At 52.1% G+C, this 17,587-nt stretch overlaps 1 protein-coding gene across 2 annotated transcripts in view; it reads left to right on the forward strand.

Annotated features, from left to right (window-relative positions):
* The window catches only part of NISCH (nischarin), a 38,762-nt gene that overhangs the window by 10,568 nt on the left and 10,607 nt on the right, over positions 1-17,587 (forward strand). Inside the window, exons 4-14 of one of the 2 annotated variants that reach the window (XM_011958856.1) lie at positions 6,238-6,286; positions 7,225-7,388; positions 7,715-7,810; positions 9,173-9,268; positions 11,565-11,717; positions 12,682-12,750; positions 13,212-13,397; positions 13,564-13,692; positions 14,752-14,865; positions 15,196-15,307; positions 15,891-16,917. In XM_011958856.1, coding sequence (XP_011814246.1) covers positions 6,238-6,286; positions 7,225-7,388; positions 7,715-7,810; positions 9,173-9,268; positions 11,565-11,717; positions 12,682-12,750; positions 13,212-13,397; positions 13,564-13,692; positions 14,752-14,865; positions 15,196-15,307; positions 15,891-15,910 — 1,188 coding nt within the window. In that variant the 3' untranslated portion in view covers positions 15,911-16,917. Of the gene's footprint in view, positions 1-6,237; positions 6,287-7,224; positions 7,389-7,714; positions 7,811-9,172; positions 9,269-11,564; positions 11,718-12,681; positions 12,751-13,211; positions 13,398-13,563; positions 13,693-14,751; positions 14,866-15,195; positions 15,308-15,890; positions 16,918-17,587 lie in introns of those variants that run through there. The other variant, XM_011958855.1, reaches the window with a different exon arrangement.

A 17,587-nucleotide genomic window follows, 5' to 3' on the forward strand; every position in this document is an offset into this window, starting at 1 on the left:
ATAAACCCGGGAGGCAGAGCTTGCAGTGAGCTGAGATCTGGCCACTGCACTCCAACCCGGGCAACAGAGCAAGACTCTGTCTCAAAAGAAAAAAAAAAAAAAGTTCAGTTTATCAATTTCTTTGGTCAGTTGTGTTTTGGTATCATATATGAGAAACCATTACCCAATCCAAGGTCACAGAGATTTATAACATATTCCTGTATGGATTTTGTTTGTTTTTTGAGACAGGGTCTTGCTGTGTTGCCTAGGCTAGAGTGCAGTGGCACCATCTTGGTTCACTGCAGCCTCGACTTCCCAGGCTCAAGTACTCCTCCCACCTCAACCCCCCCAAGTAGCTGGGACTACAGGCATGTGCCACCATACTTGGCTATTTTTTGTACTCTTTGTAGAGATGGGGTTTCTCCATGTTGCCCAGGCTGGTCTCGAACTCCTGGGCTCAAGTGATCCACCCACCTCGGCCTCCCAAAGTGCTGGGTTTATAGGCGTGAGCCACCACACCTAGCCTGCGGTGTGGTTTTAATAACAAGGAAAGAAAGCACTACCTGTTACCAGCCCACTTTAGGTGTGAGTGCAGGGTTTGCTGCCTGTGTGAGTGAGGGGCACACCGCGGCACTTGCCTGTTGCCGTGCTGCTCTTCATATTGCTGTGTCCTGACCCTCCTGGACATGTGGTGACAGGACTCATCCCAGAACCCCTGGAACAGGTTTTCAAACTCAGTGAAATGGAATCCCACGTGGAATTCTAGCACACCATGTGGGGCAGGACCTCCAACTGTGGTGGACTTGGAGGCAGGCAGAGGCGAGTTTATCTCCCACCCCTATTTCTCAGTGGTTTAGTCCAAGTCAGTCATTTAACCTGCCTGTGAGCTGGAGGCTGATGAGCCGGGGTCCTTGTGAGGCCTGCAAGAGACTGTGCAGTGGGCCGGGCGCAGTGGCTCAAGCCTGTAATCCCAGCACTTTGGGAGGCCGAGACGGGCAGATCATGAGGTCAGGAGATCGAGACCATCCTGGCTAACCCGGTGAAACCCCGTCTCTACTAAAAAATACAAAAAACTAGCCAGGTGAGGTGGCGGGTGCCTGTAGTCCCAGCTACTCGGGAGGCTGAGGCAGGAGAATGGCGTAAACCCAGGAGGCGGAGCTTGCAGTGAGCTGAGATCGCGCCACTGCACTCCAGCCTGGGCGACAGAGCGAGACTCCGTCTAAAAAAAAAAAAAAAAATGAGACTGTGCAGTGCAGGTCAGTGGCTTAGAAGAGTGTTGGGCCTGAGGTTAGGGCTCACCACATGCTAGCCATTACTAGGTGGTCCAGGAAAAGAAAGGAATTCAGTTCTCTTGAAAGGTGTTTATATTGTTGTCTTCTTTTAAAGTTAGTTGGCTAGAACAAAGATCCTTTTCAAAATTGGAATCAGGGGCTATGTTGAACTGTTACAATCTCAACATTGGCTTTAGCATCCAATTTATTTCCATAATTTGTTGTAGTTGCAAAGTACTGAGGCTGTGAATTATAACAGATTTTCTTTTGAACTTGCAGTCTTGCAACTCTCTTCAGTTAAAGCTGAGGTTTGAATCCATCAATGGGGTATTTTAGCTTAAAGTTGAATCACACATATGCCTGACTCCTGCTAGAATGCCTCATCACCAACATAAATTAAAGTGAGACGAAGAGGGCCGGGCGCAGTGGCTCATACCTGTAATCCCAGCACTTTGGGAGCCTGAGGCAGATGGATCATGAGGTCAGGAGTTCAAGACCAGCCTGGCCAACATGGTGAAACTCCTTCCTACTAAAGATACAAAAAATTAGCCAGGTGTGGTGGCACGCACCTGTAATCCCAGCTACTCCAGAAACTGAGGCAGGAGAATCACTTGAACCCAGGAGGCGGAGGTTGCAGTGAGCCGAGATCACGCCATTGCACTCCAGCCTGGGTGACAGGGCAAGGCTCCGTCTCAAACAAATAAGAAAAAGTGAGACAAGAATTCCAGCCCTTAGCATGTGTGTCTCAGCCACACTTGAGGGATGGCCTCAGTGACATGTAATTCACTCCCTGGTTAGTGCCCCACAAATAAGCACACTGCCTGGGCGTGTGCCAAACCGAAGCATCTGGGACTGGCCTGGGGTTTGCGTTGAGTGTAGGTGTATGTGTTTTGAAGTACACTTGTTTGCAGGGCATGTGCGCAGGCATGCTCAGTCAGAATTTAAGTTGCAGGACCACACCCCAGCTAGTGTTTATGTGAAGCCCAAACCTCTGCCCACAGCTGCACACTAACACAGAATCCCAGCAGGTGGTGGGCAGGTGGCATGGCTGATCTCTTGGTCAGTAACACATTGGGAGGGTGAGTGTTAACAGTTTGTAAACATAGCTGGTATTAAGTTTCTTTTTTTTTTGAGACAGAGTCTCACTCTTGTTGCCCAGGCTGGAGTGCAATGATGCAGTCTCGGCTCACTGCAACCTCTACCTCCTGGGTTGAAGCAAGTCTCCTACCTCAGCGTCCAGAGTAGCTGGGAGTACAGGCATGTACCACCACACCTGGCTAATTTTTGTATTTTTAGTAGAGACGGTTTCACCATGTTGGCCAGGAGGGTCTTGAACTCCTGGCCTCAAGTGATTTGCCCCCCTTGGCCTCCCAAAGGGCGGGGATTGCAGGGGTGAGCCATCGTGCCCAGACAAGAATTGAAAATACATTTCAATTCAGACATTTATGGCACCCCAAAGCAATTCAAGTCCCTTCAGCACAGATTGGGTAGGGCATGTGGGCTAGGGCCACTGACACCCCACCCTACCTCCTCCTGGCATGGGGAGGCCTGACTGCCCACCTTTACTCATGAGCCCACCGTTTGACCAGCGAACTCTCTGAGGAGGCCCGTGTGCTAGGTTTGGGGGCTGAGGCATTTCTGTGCTCCTCTCTGGTTCAGTCTCCCTCCCAAGGTGAAGGACAGCCTGGAAAACCAAGTAGAAAGTATTGGCAGCAGTATGTACTTCCTGTGCCCTAAACAGCAAAATTGTTACACAAATTGCTTTGAGATTCCTTAGAAGTGAAAGCTTTCTCTTTGCTTAGTAGCAACCAGTGGCCCTTTCGTTTTCTCAACTTCCTGTGTGTTTCAGAAATTCCAGCCCTGTCCCCTTAGAGGGGCTGGCATCCAGGGTGATTTCATTTTTCTTTTTGAGAGACAGGATCTTGCTATGTTGCCCAGGCTCGACTCTGAACTTAGGGGCTCAAGCAATCCTTCTGCTTCAGCCTCCCAAGTAGCTGGGACTACATGCCTAGCCCAGGGTGATTGTTTTTTCTGTGTTCTTTCTGAGCTGACGCCAGCTACCTGAAGAAATGTGCCATTGGCCGAGTGCGGTGGCTCACGCCTGTAATCCCAACACTTTGGGAGGCCGAGGCGGGCAGATCACTTGAGGTCAGGAGTTTGAGACCAGCCTGGCCAAAATGGTGAAACCCCGTCTCTACTAAAAATACAAAAATTTGTGGGGTGTGGTGGCGCAGGCCTGTGATCCAGCTACTCAGGAGGCTGAGGCAGGAAAATTGCTTGAACCCAGGAGGTGGAGGGTGCAGTGAGCCAAGATCATGCTGTTTCACTCTAGCCTGGGAGACAGAACGAGACTCCGTCTCAAAAAAAAAGAAGTGTGCTGTTGAAAGTGAGGGTCGTTTAGTACTGATTGTGCGGAACCCTTTACGCTGATATAACTGTAAGAGCCTTGTGTCCTGAGAGGCCCTGGAGCTATTCTTGGGGAATTGAGGTGGGCAGAGATTGGCAGCCCTTGGATGGAACCTGCTCAGCTCCAGGCGATCTGATAGCAGGGAGGATTGCGAAGTGCAGATCTATAGATGGGGCGTGGTTCTCAAAACCATCCGTGGAGAAACAAGCCTTTGGATCACTGCAGGCTCTTCCTCATTTTCAGTTCTTCACAGCTGCCAAGGAAAATGTCATTTAGCTTATGTGGTTGCAAGAGACTGAAGTTAAACTTCAGAGCACATCCATCACCTCTGCCCTCACTTTCAGCCGGAGCCCTATCCTGCTCCGCGCCTGCTGCGCCCCTCTTCTTGCCCTTTTCCATTCGGCCATGCACCCTGCCCGTCCCTTAAAGCTGAGGCTCCGTGTGCTCATTTTGCTCCCTTTGCTTTTTGTCCAGGGGGTACAGCAAGGAGTTATTCTCATGCTGTAAATAAGCTGAATTTCAAGCAGATTAAATGAATAAACACATTTTTTTTAAAGATTCCATAAAGGACCGAAAGAAAATTAGGAGAATATTTTTATAATTGTGGAGTGAGAGAAGAGGCCCAAGAAGTCATGAAGGATAAAAAAAAAATAGAGGTTAAACAATGTAAAAATGAAAAATCTCTGTCAGAAAAAGAACCATGAACAAAGATAGAAGGTATACGCAGACTGGGAGGAAATGTTTACAACATATAAACCACCATTAAAATGGCCACAGTGTATAAAAGATAAGAGAGACAAACAACACAAGAGAAAAACAGGAAAAGGACACTCTGTCTCCTGTGTCTTTAGAATCCCATAAACACGTGAATTGCTTGTCCGGGTGAAAGCGATGTTCCCAATGTTCCTGTGAGTTATGAAGATTATGCAGCCTCCATCTGGAGCTGTTTACGAAAAGGCCTGTTGGCTGCCATCTGTCGATGAGTTAAAATTCTTACCTATGGGATGTGGGGGTGGGACGCTGAAGGCCTTGGGGGGCACTGCCAACCCCACAGTTATTACACTGAAGTGCTGAGGCAACTGGTTTTATATGCAGAGGCCCAAGGCCAAGGACTTGAGCGTGGCTTTGCTGGTTTTTAGCCATGTAAAATTGAGGGTGTCAGCACTTGTCCACCTTAGTTTGTTCATTTGTGAAACGGAGTTCCAGATAGAAGCTTCCATCGCTGGGTGCAGTGATTCACGCCTGTAATCCCAACAATTTGGGAGGCTGAGGTGGGAGGATCTCTTGGGGTCAAAAGTTCAAGACCACCCTGGGCAACATAGTGAGACCCTGTCTCTACAAAATATTTTCTTAAAAATTAGTTGGTTGGCTGGGGGCAATGACTCGTGCCTGTAATCCCAGCACTTTGGGAGGCTGAGGTGGGCAGATCAGTTGAGGTCAGGAGTTTAAGATCAGCCTCACCAACATGGTGAAACTCTGTCTCTACTAAAAATACAAGAATTGGCCGGGCACCATGGCTCATGCCTATAATCCCAGCTACTCATGAGGCTGAGGCAGGAGAATGGCTCCAACCTGGGAGGCAGAGGTTGCAGTGAGCCGAGATTACACCCCTGCACTCCAGCCTGGGCAACAGAGCAAGACTTCATCTCAAAAAAAAAAAAAAAAAAAAAAGCAGGTCATTTTGATGCACACCTATAGTCCCAGCTACTTGGGAGGTTGAGGCAGGAGGATTGCTTGAGCCCAGGAGTTCCAGGCTGCAGTGAGCTATGGTTATACTATTGCACTCAGCCTGAGTGACAGAGAAAAACCCTGTCTCTATTTTAAAAAAAGGCAGTTATCTCTTTTCCTCTTGTGGGATGTTGGGAGGATTCAGGAACCTTAAGTGGCTCAGGCCGTGACCCAGTATGAATTAGGATCTGGGGTGTTGTTTGTATGACTAGAGGCTTGTCCTTTTTCTGCCTCCTTTATCGCATCATTTAAAAAGGAAATCCTTCCCACTTCTTTCTTGGGACCCTGGGACTGAGTGTTACTGTTGTGAATCTGGAAGGGATGAGCACAAGAAGAAAGCAAGCATTCACTCTTTTCCTGAGACAGGTTTGAAACATGACAGAAAGTGGAAGTGGTCATTCCCAGGGGGAGGGTTAGCTCTGGGTGGTCCTTCATCCCACCAGGGTGATAGGAGCCTCTCTTCCAGAAAAAAACAGGACTTTTCTGTCTGCTACACCCTCTCCTAGGAACAGCCAGAGCCAGTTTTGGGAGCTGCTGGCTTCCCAAAAGCCCTTAGCGTAACGCAGCTCTGCTGGCCTCCTGCGCTACGGTGCCCTTGGCCCTGTGGACTGGAGTCGCAGCATTAGGCTGGTTTCCCTTCTGCTTTGGAGGAGACATTTCAGGTATCCATATAACTAGAATATTGAGTTTCCCTTTCTAAGCTTGCTTCATTGTAGGTTTATGCCCTCCTTTCTTTAACTTTCTAGAGAGATGGCACTGGCACAACAGAGGGGATAGATAGCAGGGAATGTGCAAATCCCAGGGACTGGGGGCCGGTGGACTTCCTGAGGGCAAATTTTGTTTTCTCTGCAGGAGATAAATGGCATCACTGCAGCACTGGCTGAAGAGCTCTTTGAGAAAGGTATGTGGCCACAGGTCCCTGAAACACTGGGCATAAGTTGTGTAGTTTTATGAGGCGGGCAGAGGCACAGGATGACACAGAAGTCACTCTGGAGCCCACCTACCTGCCCTGTAGGTGGCCAGGTCTGAGGAGCTGTGGTCCCTCAGTACTCTTGAGTACCATGTCAGGGGCTCAGCCCAGATTTGCGCTCTGTTCCAAAGCCCTGTGGTGGGTGCTGGAAGGTGGGTAGCACGCTGCTCCCTCGCACCTGATTTGTGCTTACCTGATTTGTGCTTACCTGATTTGTGCTTACCTGAAAGGGCTCAGATGGCAGATAGAAGCTGACCCTGGGTCCCATCCCTGCCAGAGAGCGCAGTTATGGTAGCTAATGTGTGATGAATGCCTCCTGTTAGCATCTTACTGCCTTCCCCCAAGAGCCACAGGTATAGGTGAGGATACAGGGTCAGAGGACCAGTCACCAACCTGAGGGCACTTGACTGGGAGGCGTGGAGCGAGGACCAAGCAGCAGGTATTTGGGCTCAGAACCCATCCTGCTCCCAGGCTTTGTGCCGTGCTGGCACCATAGGCCTGCGCCTGACCTGGGTGTTTGCATTTCAGAGGTTGCAGCATAGGTCTGTCACCCAGAATGCTGCCTCTCTCGGCAGCCTCACTCTGGCTCAGTGCCTTTGGTCTCAACTCGGCCTCACTCCTTCCTCAGTGGCTCCCCAGCCTCACAGCCCCACCGCCCTGCCCTCCTGTGTCATCACATGTCTAGGGTTGCCCTATGCCTAGCAGGCACCCAGGAGGGCAGCAGCTCCTGCATGCCCAGGGCCCTGGCTTTGCCTTGACACAGTGGGTGCTTGCCAACTGCTTGTTGACAGAAAAGATATGGAAATCCCAGGTGTATGAGGGCTGGGGCTGCGGCTGGACACTTATCCTTCAGGGCATGGCTCTTGCAGGAGAACAGCTCCTGGGGGCCGGCGAGGTCTTTGCCATTGGACCCCTGCAGCTGTATGCCGTCACGGAGCAGCTGCAGCAGGGAAAGCCCACGTGCGCCAGTGGGGATGCCAAGACTGACCTCGGGCACATCCTTGACTTCACCTGTCGCCTTAAGTACCTTAAGGTAAAGCTGCAGCAGCTCAGTTGTGGAGAGCCCCTCAGTCGGTGGGGGTGCAGCCTGCGAGGGACTGGCTGGCAGTTTGTGTGAAGGAGACCATGGGGGGACACTTGGTGGAAGGAAGGCCTCCTGGTTATTCTTGGCACTGTGCTTCTGGCTGTGGGCACCAGGGGGCAGTTGTGACCCAGTGTCCTATTAAGTTAAGGCTTGGCCTGAGCCTGCTTTGTTGAAGGCAGAAGTGGTCAAAGTTGTCTTCAACTTGTCAGCTGCTGCAGCACTCCCCGATGGGTGTGCGGTGCTGTTCCCAATTTAAGCCTTATCTTTGGCCTCAGGTTTCTGGCACAGAAGGACCTTTTGGGACCAGCAACATTCAGGAGCAGCTCCTGCCATTTGACCTATCAATATTCAAGTCCCTGCATCAGGTGGAGGTAAGGCCCGGCGCTACCGGAGTGCAGGAAGGCCGAGCCCTGCACAGCATCCTCTTGCTCCCAACTCTGTGGCTAGGAAGTGTTTGTGATGTTGGGTGTCCTGATTTAATCATAAGGTGCTGTGCTTTCGTGTTTGGCAGTATGTGACAGGTTCTGCGTAGGTGACCAGGCCCTCTGAAGGCAGAGAAAGAGAGGCCTCTCCTGTCCCTGGCTGGTCTGCGCACCTCTGTCCTGGCGTGAGCTGCAGGGGTGGTTAGCCAGGGTGGAACACCAGCAGCTGGCTCCTTCTGGGCCTCATAGAGGCAGGGGGCATGTGTACCTCAAGTTCAAGTCCTGGGAAGTCATCCTGAGGGTCAGACAGAGCCAGATACCAGTCTGTATTTCCCAAGGCCTGTCGGCAAAGAGCTTCGAGGATGCCCTGCCTCTGGGGCACCCACACAAGAAACACTCTGCGTTTATCACTACTGGACTCCTTGGTTTGCAATGCCAATTTTAGCATTTTTGAAAAGAAAAGAGAGTCAGTAATGATACAAAAAAGTGTTTTAAAGCATAATATTTTGAGCATGGCTTTGGTGTTCTGCCCTGTGGCTCCATGTCTCCTTGATTGAATCTTCACAGCAGCCCTGTGAAGAGGACACTTTTATTTCCATTTTACAGTTGGGGAAATGGAGGCTTGGGCAGATAAGGAAGTTTGGCCAGGGCCACACAGTTAATGAGTGGAAAGCTGGGATTTGAATTCAGCTGAGACTGCGTTCAGAGCCTATGCTGCGCACTGGGCTATTCTGTCTACAGCGGTCTCGGGAAACTTGTGGTGTGTCCTGCTGCCGAGTGAGGACAGGGAAGTGAAGAGGAAACCTGACCCAGCCCTGCCAAGCAGACCGAGGCTCTGGATCTGTGTCTGTGGGTGTGCTTGGGCAGGTGGCTCGGGAAGTGTGCTTTGGTCTGTGGCTTGCCCCTCCTCACCACCCGACAGCTGAGTTCCATGGAGTGGGGGCTGGGTGAACAGGGAGACCCACCCCACTCGCTGTGCTGTGGAGGCCGCTTGTTCTCCCCAGCAGTTTCCATGACCCACACTTTATGTTCACCTGCCAAGCCCCAGGAAGCCCTTACAGAGGAAATGGAATTTGTGGTCCATTGTGAGTCTGAGAGGCCAGGCATCTTTCTTACTAGATACTTCAGGGAATGTTTGGTCAGCACTGACATTGGGAAAAAGAGAGACTTTGGTTTTGAGTGGCCTCCCGTCTCTGAGGATTTGGGTTGCCCGTCGTTGTGCTTTTGTATGGGGGTGGGGAACACCTATATCTGGAGACTTCTGATGGAGCAAGGATTCTGTTTCTGAGATGCAGCTGTTCCTCGTTCCAGATAAGTCACTGTGATGCTCAGCACATCAGAGGGCTGGTCGCATCGAAGCCCACCTTAGCCACGCTGAGTGTCCGCTTCTCAGCAACCTCGATGAAGGTAAGCTTCACGTATATTCTGCCTGGGGCAATGTCTGTGGGTCAGGGTCCTGGGCTGTGGTCTCCACCACTGAGGATGGGTGAGGACACTGCTATGTCTGTCAGTATTCAGAGGCTGGACCTTCTGTGGGGAAGCCACACACTCATGGGGGGCCTCCGAGCACTTGACAGCCCCTGGGACACTTTAGTTCACATCTGCATTAAAAGTTCATGTTGTTAACAGGGCATTTTAAGGAACTTGGCTTTTTTCCTCCCAAAAAATAAAAAATGTCATTGGTGTTTTTGTTTTGTTTTGTTTTGTTTTGAGATAGAGTCTCGCTGTGTGGCCCAGACTGGAGTGCAGTGGTATGATCTCAGCTCACTGCAACGTCTACCTCCTGGGTTCAAGCGATTCTCCTACCTCAGCCTTCCAAGCAGCTGGGATTACAGATGCCCACCACCACACCCCACTAAGTTTTGTATTTTTGGTAGAGACAGAGTTTTACCATGTTGGCCAGGCTGGTCTCGAACTCCTGACCTTAAGTGATCCGCCAGCCTCAGCCTCCCAAAGTGCTGGACAGGCATGAGCCACTTCGCCCGGCCTTCATTGCTTTTTTAATGAACAAATTGCTAAGCTGTGGCAAGTGGTGGGACCTTTATTAATTAGATTAATAACTAAGCTTAGATTGTTCCTCTAAGCTTTAGCAATCCCTGGCTAAGCCCTCATTTGTATCTTTTTCTCCATGGGCTTGATTAGAAGGTGAGGTTGTGGAAATGCTAGGCCCTGTTGTTTATATGTGATCAGCAGAAACATTCAAATTGGGAATGTGTGTTTCTGTTTACCTTTTTATGTATTGTATCTTGCTAATGTTAAAATCTTTCCCCGGGTATAGAAAAGGCAGGTCATGGCTAATATTATGGCTTAAGGCTCCTGATCAAGACTTAGGTTTGGGCCAGGTGTGGTGGCTCATGCCTGTAATCCTAGCATTTTGGGAGGCTAAGGCAGGAGGATTCCTTGAGTCCAGGAGTTGGAGACCAACCTGGGCAACATAGGGAGACCTTGTCTCTTAAAAAAAAAAAAAAAAAGGATTTGGTGAAAAATATTCCTCCTGAGGCTTGCAGAGAGTGTATTGGGCCACCTGGTCCCGCTCCGAGCACTTCTTGCTATCTTGCTGAAGGAGCCTAGGGTGACCCATTGTGAGAAGAAAGGTCTTGTCAAAACAAATAGGCCTGCATTCCTCCATTTTGATGGTCTCTGGGCTCTGTGCTACTCCCCTCGTCTTAGCATTTTCTGACTTTATCCCTGTGAAATAACGGTTTTAAAGGCCTGGTGTCCGCAGTGAGGACCACATCATCAGCTTAGAAAGCACAGCTGCCTGGAAACCATGAATTCTCACCTTCAGCTTCTTAGAAGCTAGAAAAGATGGCTGGCTGGCCAGTAGCAGTGGCTGGCACCTATAATCCCAGCACTTTGAGAGGCCAAGGCGGGAGGATCACTTGAGCCCAGGAGTTTGAGACCAGTCTGGGCTATGTAGGGAGACCTTGTTTCTGCAGAAAAAAAATGTTTTAATTAGCTGGGCAAGGTGGTGTGCGTCTGTAGTCCCAGCTACTCAAGAGGCTGAGGTGGGAGGATTTGCTTGCGCCTGCGAGTTTGAGGCTGCAGTGAGCCATGATGGTGCCACTGCACTCCAGCCTGGGCGACAGAACGAGACTGTGCCTCAAAGAACAAACGGCTAGGTGCTGTGGGTCACGCCTGTAATCCCAGCACTTTGGGAGGCTGAGGTGGGTGGATCACCTGAAGTCAGGAGTTTGAGACCAGCCTGGCCAACATGGTGAAGCCCTTATCTCTGTTAAAAATGCAAAAATTAGCCAGGCGTGGTGGTACACACCTCTAGTCCCAGCTACTGGGGAGGCTAAGGCAGGAGGATCACCTGAGCCTGCGAGGCAGAGGTGGCAGTGAACTGAGATTGCGCCACTGCACTCCAGCCTGGGTGACAGTGAGACTCCATCTCAAAAAAGAGAAAAAGCCAGAAAAGGCATCACCAGGTCACCAAGGCAAAGGCCCTTTGGGCTTGAAAAGCATTGCTCCTAAAGCAGGACCCGGACTTATTCTAAGTGGCTATTATGTGGTGAATTGTTCAGCTTTGAACAATTTCACAATCATTTAAAGACATAGGAACCAAAGGCCTGCTTTAATGCAAGTTTACTTCCACATGCTAAATATGCTCCAGCCCTTCCTTCAATTCTGCAATGACTGTGTTCCCAGTGAGTGTTGCGTGAGGGCCCAAGTGTGGTGCTCAACAGATGTTTTTATGCAGGAAGTCCTTGTTCCTGAAGCCTCAGAATTTGATGAGTGGGAGCCTGAAGGCACAGCCCTAGAAGGCCCTGTGACTGCCGTCATCCCCACTTGGCAGGCATTGACCACGCTTGACCTGAGCCACAACAGCATCTCCGAGATCGACGAGTCTGTGGTATGCTCTCAGCAGCAGGTGCCAGGGGTTTCTCTGACCCCACCAAACCCTGAGTTTGAGTATTTAACTCAGCTTTTTCAGGAAGGACCACAGAAAACCTATATCTAGTGCTCTGTGCGTTGCCTGCCATTTTAAGTTAATTATAAAATGGGGGCTGGGCGCGGTGGCTCATGCCTGTAATCCCAGCACTTTGGGAGGCCGAGACGGGAGGATCACCTGAGGTCAGGAGTTCAGGACCAGCCTGACCAACATGGTGAAACCCCGTCTCTACTAAAAATACAAAAATTAGCCGGGCGTGGTGGCGGGCGCCTGTAATCCCAGCTACTTCGGGAGGCTTAGGCAAGAGAATCACTTGAGCCCGGGAGGCAGAGTTTGCAATAAGCTGAGATAGCGCCACTGCATTCCAGCCTGGGTGACAGAGTGAGACTCCGTCTCAAAAGAAAAAAAAATGGGATCGTTTAAAATTGGTGAGGTGGTGCTTAGAGACAAATAAAACATATGAATTTCATGTAAATTTGGTAAACTATAACCACACTAAGTGATGATATTTACTCCAAAGAGTGGGGCAGAAAAATCACTCCTTAGATGACAGATGTGCCCATAGAATAATGACATCCAGAGGGCATTTGGGCAGTTAGAGTGTCATTCCTGTGTTTGCGCTGCTTAGGGAGTGTGGGCAGAGTTGAAGAAGGACAGACTCCCTTCTCTGTCTGGGACCTTGCCGTGTGTCATTTTCACAAGCCAAGTGTTCCATGAAAACAATGAGTAGTGCCCAGCACTGGGGGCCCTGTGTGCGCCTTTGGATGTGCTACTGGCTGGGCAGTGGGAGGTGTGGTCCTGCAGGGACAGCCTGTGGGAGTCCGTGGTCAGGAGGAAGCGTCCTGGGGTGCCCGTCCACTGTATGGGGGACCATATTTGGGGTCCGGCCCCTACAGTAACATTGGATGTTCTTTTGTTTCACAAGAAACTGATCCCAAAGATTGAGTTCCTGGACCTGAGTCACAATGGATTGCTGGTTGTGGACAATTTGCAGGTAGTGCCTTTGAAGACCAATGCTGCCCGCACACACTCCCCAGGCCCCTTTCTGAGAGTTCAGGAGACTGATGCAGCCTTGGGAATTTGGCCATACCCAGGGGTTGTAAGGGCAGGAGTTGCTGTCTTCCCTTTAGGATCCCAGCAATGCACTGAGTGATTGTTGCTCTAGTTCCAAAGAATTAGGAAGCATGAGTAAATACAAACCAAGCATGATGATGCACCTCCGTCCCGAAGGTGGACAGCCATGTTTTCAATGCCCACCCCAACTGTCTGCAGGTGTGCCACTGTGCTGTGGCATGTGCGGCAGAGAAGAGGGACTTCCCTTCCTAAAATAACTGTCAGAATGACTTGCAGAACTGGGTAGTTTGGGTTGGAAGGCCCATCCTGCCATTAGTGTCAGGCCCCTATCTTTGGAGACTTGACCTGAGCCACTTTACGCTGTTCTCCACACCACTGCAGCACCTATATAACCTTGTGCATCTGGACCTGTCCTACAACAAGCTCTCCTCCTTGGAAGGGCTTCACACCAAGCTGGGGAACATCAAGACCTTAAACCTGGCAGGCAACCTCCTGGAGAGTCTGAGTGGCCTACACAAGCTCTACTCACTGGTCAACCTGGATCTCCGGGACAACAGGATCGAACAGGTGAGCCCACGGACCTCGCGATTTTGGGATTTCTGGGCCTTGGTGTGTATCATGTTAAAGAAGAATGTTAAGATTCCTTTCATTTAAAAGAGACCATGAAACGTGTTGGCGTGTTGCTGAAGTGTTAAGAGAAGGGACCAAAGGGGATGGAACTCATACCTTGCAGATGGAGGAGGTCCGGAGCATAGGCAGCCTCCCGTGTCTGGAGCACGTGTCTCTGCTGAACAACCCTCTGAGCATCATCCCCGACTACCGGACCAAGGTGCTGGCTCAGTTCGGAGAGAGGGCCTCAGAGGTGAGCCCCAGTGCAGTCAGAAGAGCCCAGGGAGACCCTCGGGATGCAGTCAAGTCTGCATGGGCGGTAGGGGGATATATGTCCATTGTTCTACCCTTGCCTGCTTTAGAAGGAGGTCCTGTCCCTTGAGGGCTTTCCGGTTCTGGGAAGTCCACTATCTCCCCCAGGAAAAGGCTCCCTTGCATCTCCTGCCCCTCCTGTCTGGGATAACAATGTTTATTCTAGGAAAGGGTCAGAAATAAGATCCTTAAAGTATTCATATCTCCTGGACAACTTGTGGCCATAGTGCCTGACCGTAAACCCAAAGGGTTTGCCTTTGTCAGTGTAGCCCAGCCTGGTGTCTGCTGCCCCTTGCTGTGTCTGTGCACCTGCCATCATGCTGACCAGACACACTTAACCAGCTTCACCCATCGCCTGGGCCTGGAGCAGGCCCCCTGATTCTCTGGTTGGTCCTTGGACCTTCTGTTCTCCCCATATCCCAGGTCAGAAAATAGCTGGGAACTATTTGCGTCCCACCTCCCTCTTTTTGGCCCCAAGTGCCCCTTCGTCCACACAGTCACAAGACCACGAGATGCCATCTCCTCCCCTCCTGGGCTCCAGACCTTGGGAAGCTCCCAGGCCACAGAGTGTCAGCTCCTGTCCAGGCCCTTGGGACCTTCCCTCATTCACCCACCCTACCCAATCCCCGACTGCTTGCCAGCCGCCACTCCCTCCTGCATTTGCAGGTGGGGCCTGCCCTTTTCCACTGCTCTTTTGAGAGTCTGCCTCCCGCCTCTAACTGGGGACTTAGTTCAAGTTGCGCAAGAGTTTGCTGCTCCTGTTCTTGGTGAAGGACTCCAGAGATAGATGTGGGGCCTCCCTGGACCCCTCCAAGGCACTCCCAGGTCTCTTCCATGAGTAGTGGAGAGCCGCCTCCGAGCAGGCTGAGCCTCCCTCAGCCTGTGGTGTCCTCACATGGCCTGGCCCACAGCAGGCGCTCATGCCCCTCAGCAGGGCCCCGCCATCCTCCTGCCGTGCTCACTAGTCCCCATGCTGATAGCTACTTTCTGGATGCTCTAGGTCTGTCTGGATGACACAGTGACCACAGAGAAGGAGCTGGACACTGTGGAAGTGCTGAAAGCAATTCAGAAAGCCAAGGAGGTCAAGTCCAAACTGAGCAACCCAGAGAAGAGGGTGGGTTTGTGTGGCAGGTGGGAGGGCAGTGGTACAGAGCCAGCCGGGAGAGGAGCCAGTTCGGGGGGCTTGAGCCATGGGACTGCTCAGGGCTGCCAAGTTGCCAAGTCCAAGCTGCGCTCCTCCCTGACTGCATGACCTCGGGCAAGTCGTGGTCTCTGTATTCTCTGTGGGTTGGGGACAGTGGTAAGTTCCTGCAGTAAGGATGGGATGAGACCATCTTCACCACCCCCTTGGTGGGAACCGTTGCGCTCCCTCGTCACGCCCTTGGCCTTGGGGAGCTCTGTGCTTCCTCTTCTGTCCCGGGCTGACGCAAGCACTTGTCCTTAGGGTGGCGAAGACTCCCGGCTCTCAGCTGCCCCCTGCATCAGACCCAGCAGCTCCCCTCCCACTGTGGCTCCCGCATCTGCCTCCCTGCCCCAGCCCATCCTCTCCAACCAAGGTAATCGTGTATGTATCTTGCTTCTAGTGGAGCCACACAGCCCTGCCTGGGCCTCCTGGCTGGGCTGGGGCTGGGGAAGACGTGCCAGCACCAGCTTCTGACAGGGTCAGACACAGGGAGGGCAGTGCCTTCTGCAGGCTGGTCCTCGCGGGGGGACACGTGGCAGGGGTGCCTGGCCTGATGCCAGCTGTTGCTTGCTTGGTGAGGACTCCCGATTGCTCTGATGCCCACATCCAGCTCCTCTAGGAGACCGCAGGGTATCTGACAGGCCCTGAGGCTGCCCTCTGGACAGACTCAGGCCTGTTGGCTCATGGGACCCATTCCCTCGCCGGCAGCACAAGCAGGTTGGCTTCTGGTTACAGGAAGCCGGGCTTGTGACTGTACTGTCTGGAGCCCGAATCCCTGTGCAGGGAAAAGCTTCCTTTTATCATTGCCTCATCTCTGTGGTGTGACCCAGCCCCAGAATGCCATGTTTGTGGGGCCAAGATGGGCCATCTGTGTCCCTGTGGACCCATGGAAGACCAGGCCCATTCGTCTGCCCACTGTCTTAGCGTTTTCAAAGGGCTTTCACCTCTGAACCCAGGCATCCTCGGAGATGAGTGAGTGAAGCAGGTCCCATGAGCGTGTCTGCTGGCCTGGCCCCCACGGAAGAGGGGAGGGTGTGCCGTCCCGAGTGGAGCCAAGGCTCGGGACACGCAGGAAAGGACGCCGCCTGCCCGGGCTCCTGGAGACGCAGAACTTGGTGTGAGGTCTTGGGAAAACAGTTCAACCCGATGTTTTAAGAGCCAGAAAAACATTCCCACCCCTTGACCTGGTAACCCCACTGGTGGGGATTTTCTCTTAGAGGGATAAGATACTGGGAAGGGGAGGTGAAATGCTCACCACTGCCAAAACACGGGCTGCAACTGCAACATCGGAGGATGAGAGGGAGAGTCGGCTGTGGTGCAGAATGCTCGGCAGCCCTCCCAGCAGGGTCAGGAAGACTGGGCAGGAAGAGGGGAGAAGCACTCAAGGCAAAAGGCCCGACGCAGAGCAGCACACTGAGGTCACACCCGTGAGATGTGGAAGAGAATTCCATCGCGTGGAGTGATGGGGTTAGGTGCCAGGATGATTGCCCATTTTGCTTCTGTCAGACTCTTGACTAAGGATTTCTGGTTGCATTTTATTACATAAAAGCCAGGGAGGTTATAGCACGATGAGGACGCTTCCCTGAGGCCGCCTCCTGCAACGCAGCCAAGCGAGCCTGTGGAGGCACCATATGACTATAGGCCTCTGGGGACAGGGAGCTGCATCTGCTTCTCAAGGCCGGGGACATGGCCGTTTCTGCCAGCATCTGTTGATCAGTGAGTGAGTGAATGGGCAGGTGGAGCAGGAGCCAGTGAAGAGCAGGTCCTGGGTGGGTTGGGATGCACTGTGCTCCCAGGCTGCAGCTGCAGCCAGCCCCCAACGTTGTTGGAGAAGCCTTTGCACCAGCTCAGCCCCCGCCTCACTCCCCTCGTGCCCTGGGGACACTCTGCAGAGGGGCACTCTGCAGTCTGTCCCCGCCATCACTGGACTTCTGGACATTGCCTCCAGATTTGCACCTCTTCAATAAAACTGCAGTGGATGTCTTTGTGTGCACCTCTCTTTCCTTTTGGTGAGAAACAGCAAAGGTCGGACCCCTAAGGACTCTCCTGATGTCTCCGCTCTATCTGCTGAGTGCCCTTTCTGACCACTTGTTTGTATAGGTGACGGTCCAGGACGGGAGCAGATAGACTCTCCCTGTCCCTGTCCACATTTCCTTGTGTCCAAATGGGGCTTGTTGGGGGGTAGTGGCAAAAGGCATTGGTCTTTTTCTCACTGATTCAGAGGCCTCCCCGTGTGTTTGTTCAGCCGCGTGTTCCTGGGTCTTGCTTGGATGGGCAGGGTTTTTTTAGTGCATGGGAGCAGCTTTGCTGACCCATGTCTGTTGCTTCCAGCCTGGTTCCCGAGAAGGGAGCCTACTTGTGAATGAACTGGGCACTCGGACCTGCCTGAAGGGGGTGCTGTCCAGACAACACCCAGCCTCCCATCGTGGCAGGTGCTGTCAGAGCCATGGATGATTGTGACTCTAGGGGTGGTCGCCAGAGTTGATTGTCCAGCCAGGCCCAGGGGCTGAGAGGAGGCTGTGTGGAGAGGTGGTTAGGAGCCAGGGCTCAGTCAGCTGAGTTTGCATCCCAGCTTCCTAGCTGTGGGAGCTCAAGCAACTTGTAGCCCCTCTGAAGCTGTTTTCTCAACTGTGAAGTGGACGCACCCTGCTTC

Source organism: Colobus angolensis, unplaced genomic scaffold (assembly GCF_000951035.1).
Source record: "Colobus angolensis palliatus isolate OR3802 unplaced genomic scaffold, Cang.pa_1.0 Scaffold477, whole genome shotgun sequence".
Classification (NCBI taxonomy): domain Eukaryota; kingdom Metazoa; phylum Chordata; class Mammalia; order Primates; family Cercopithecidae; genus Colobus; species Colobus angolensis.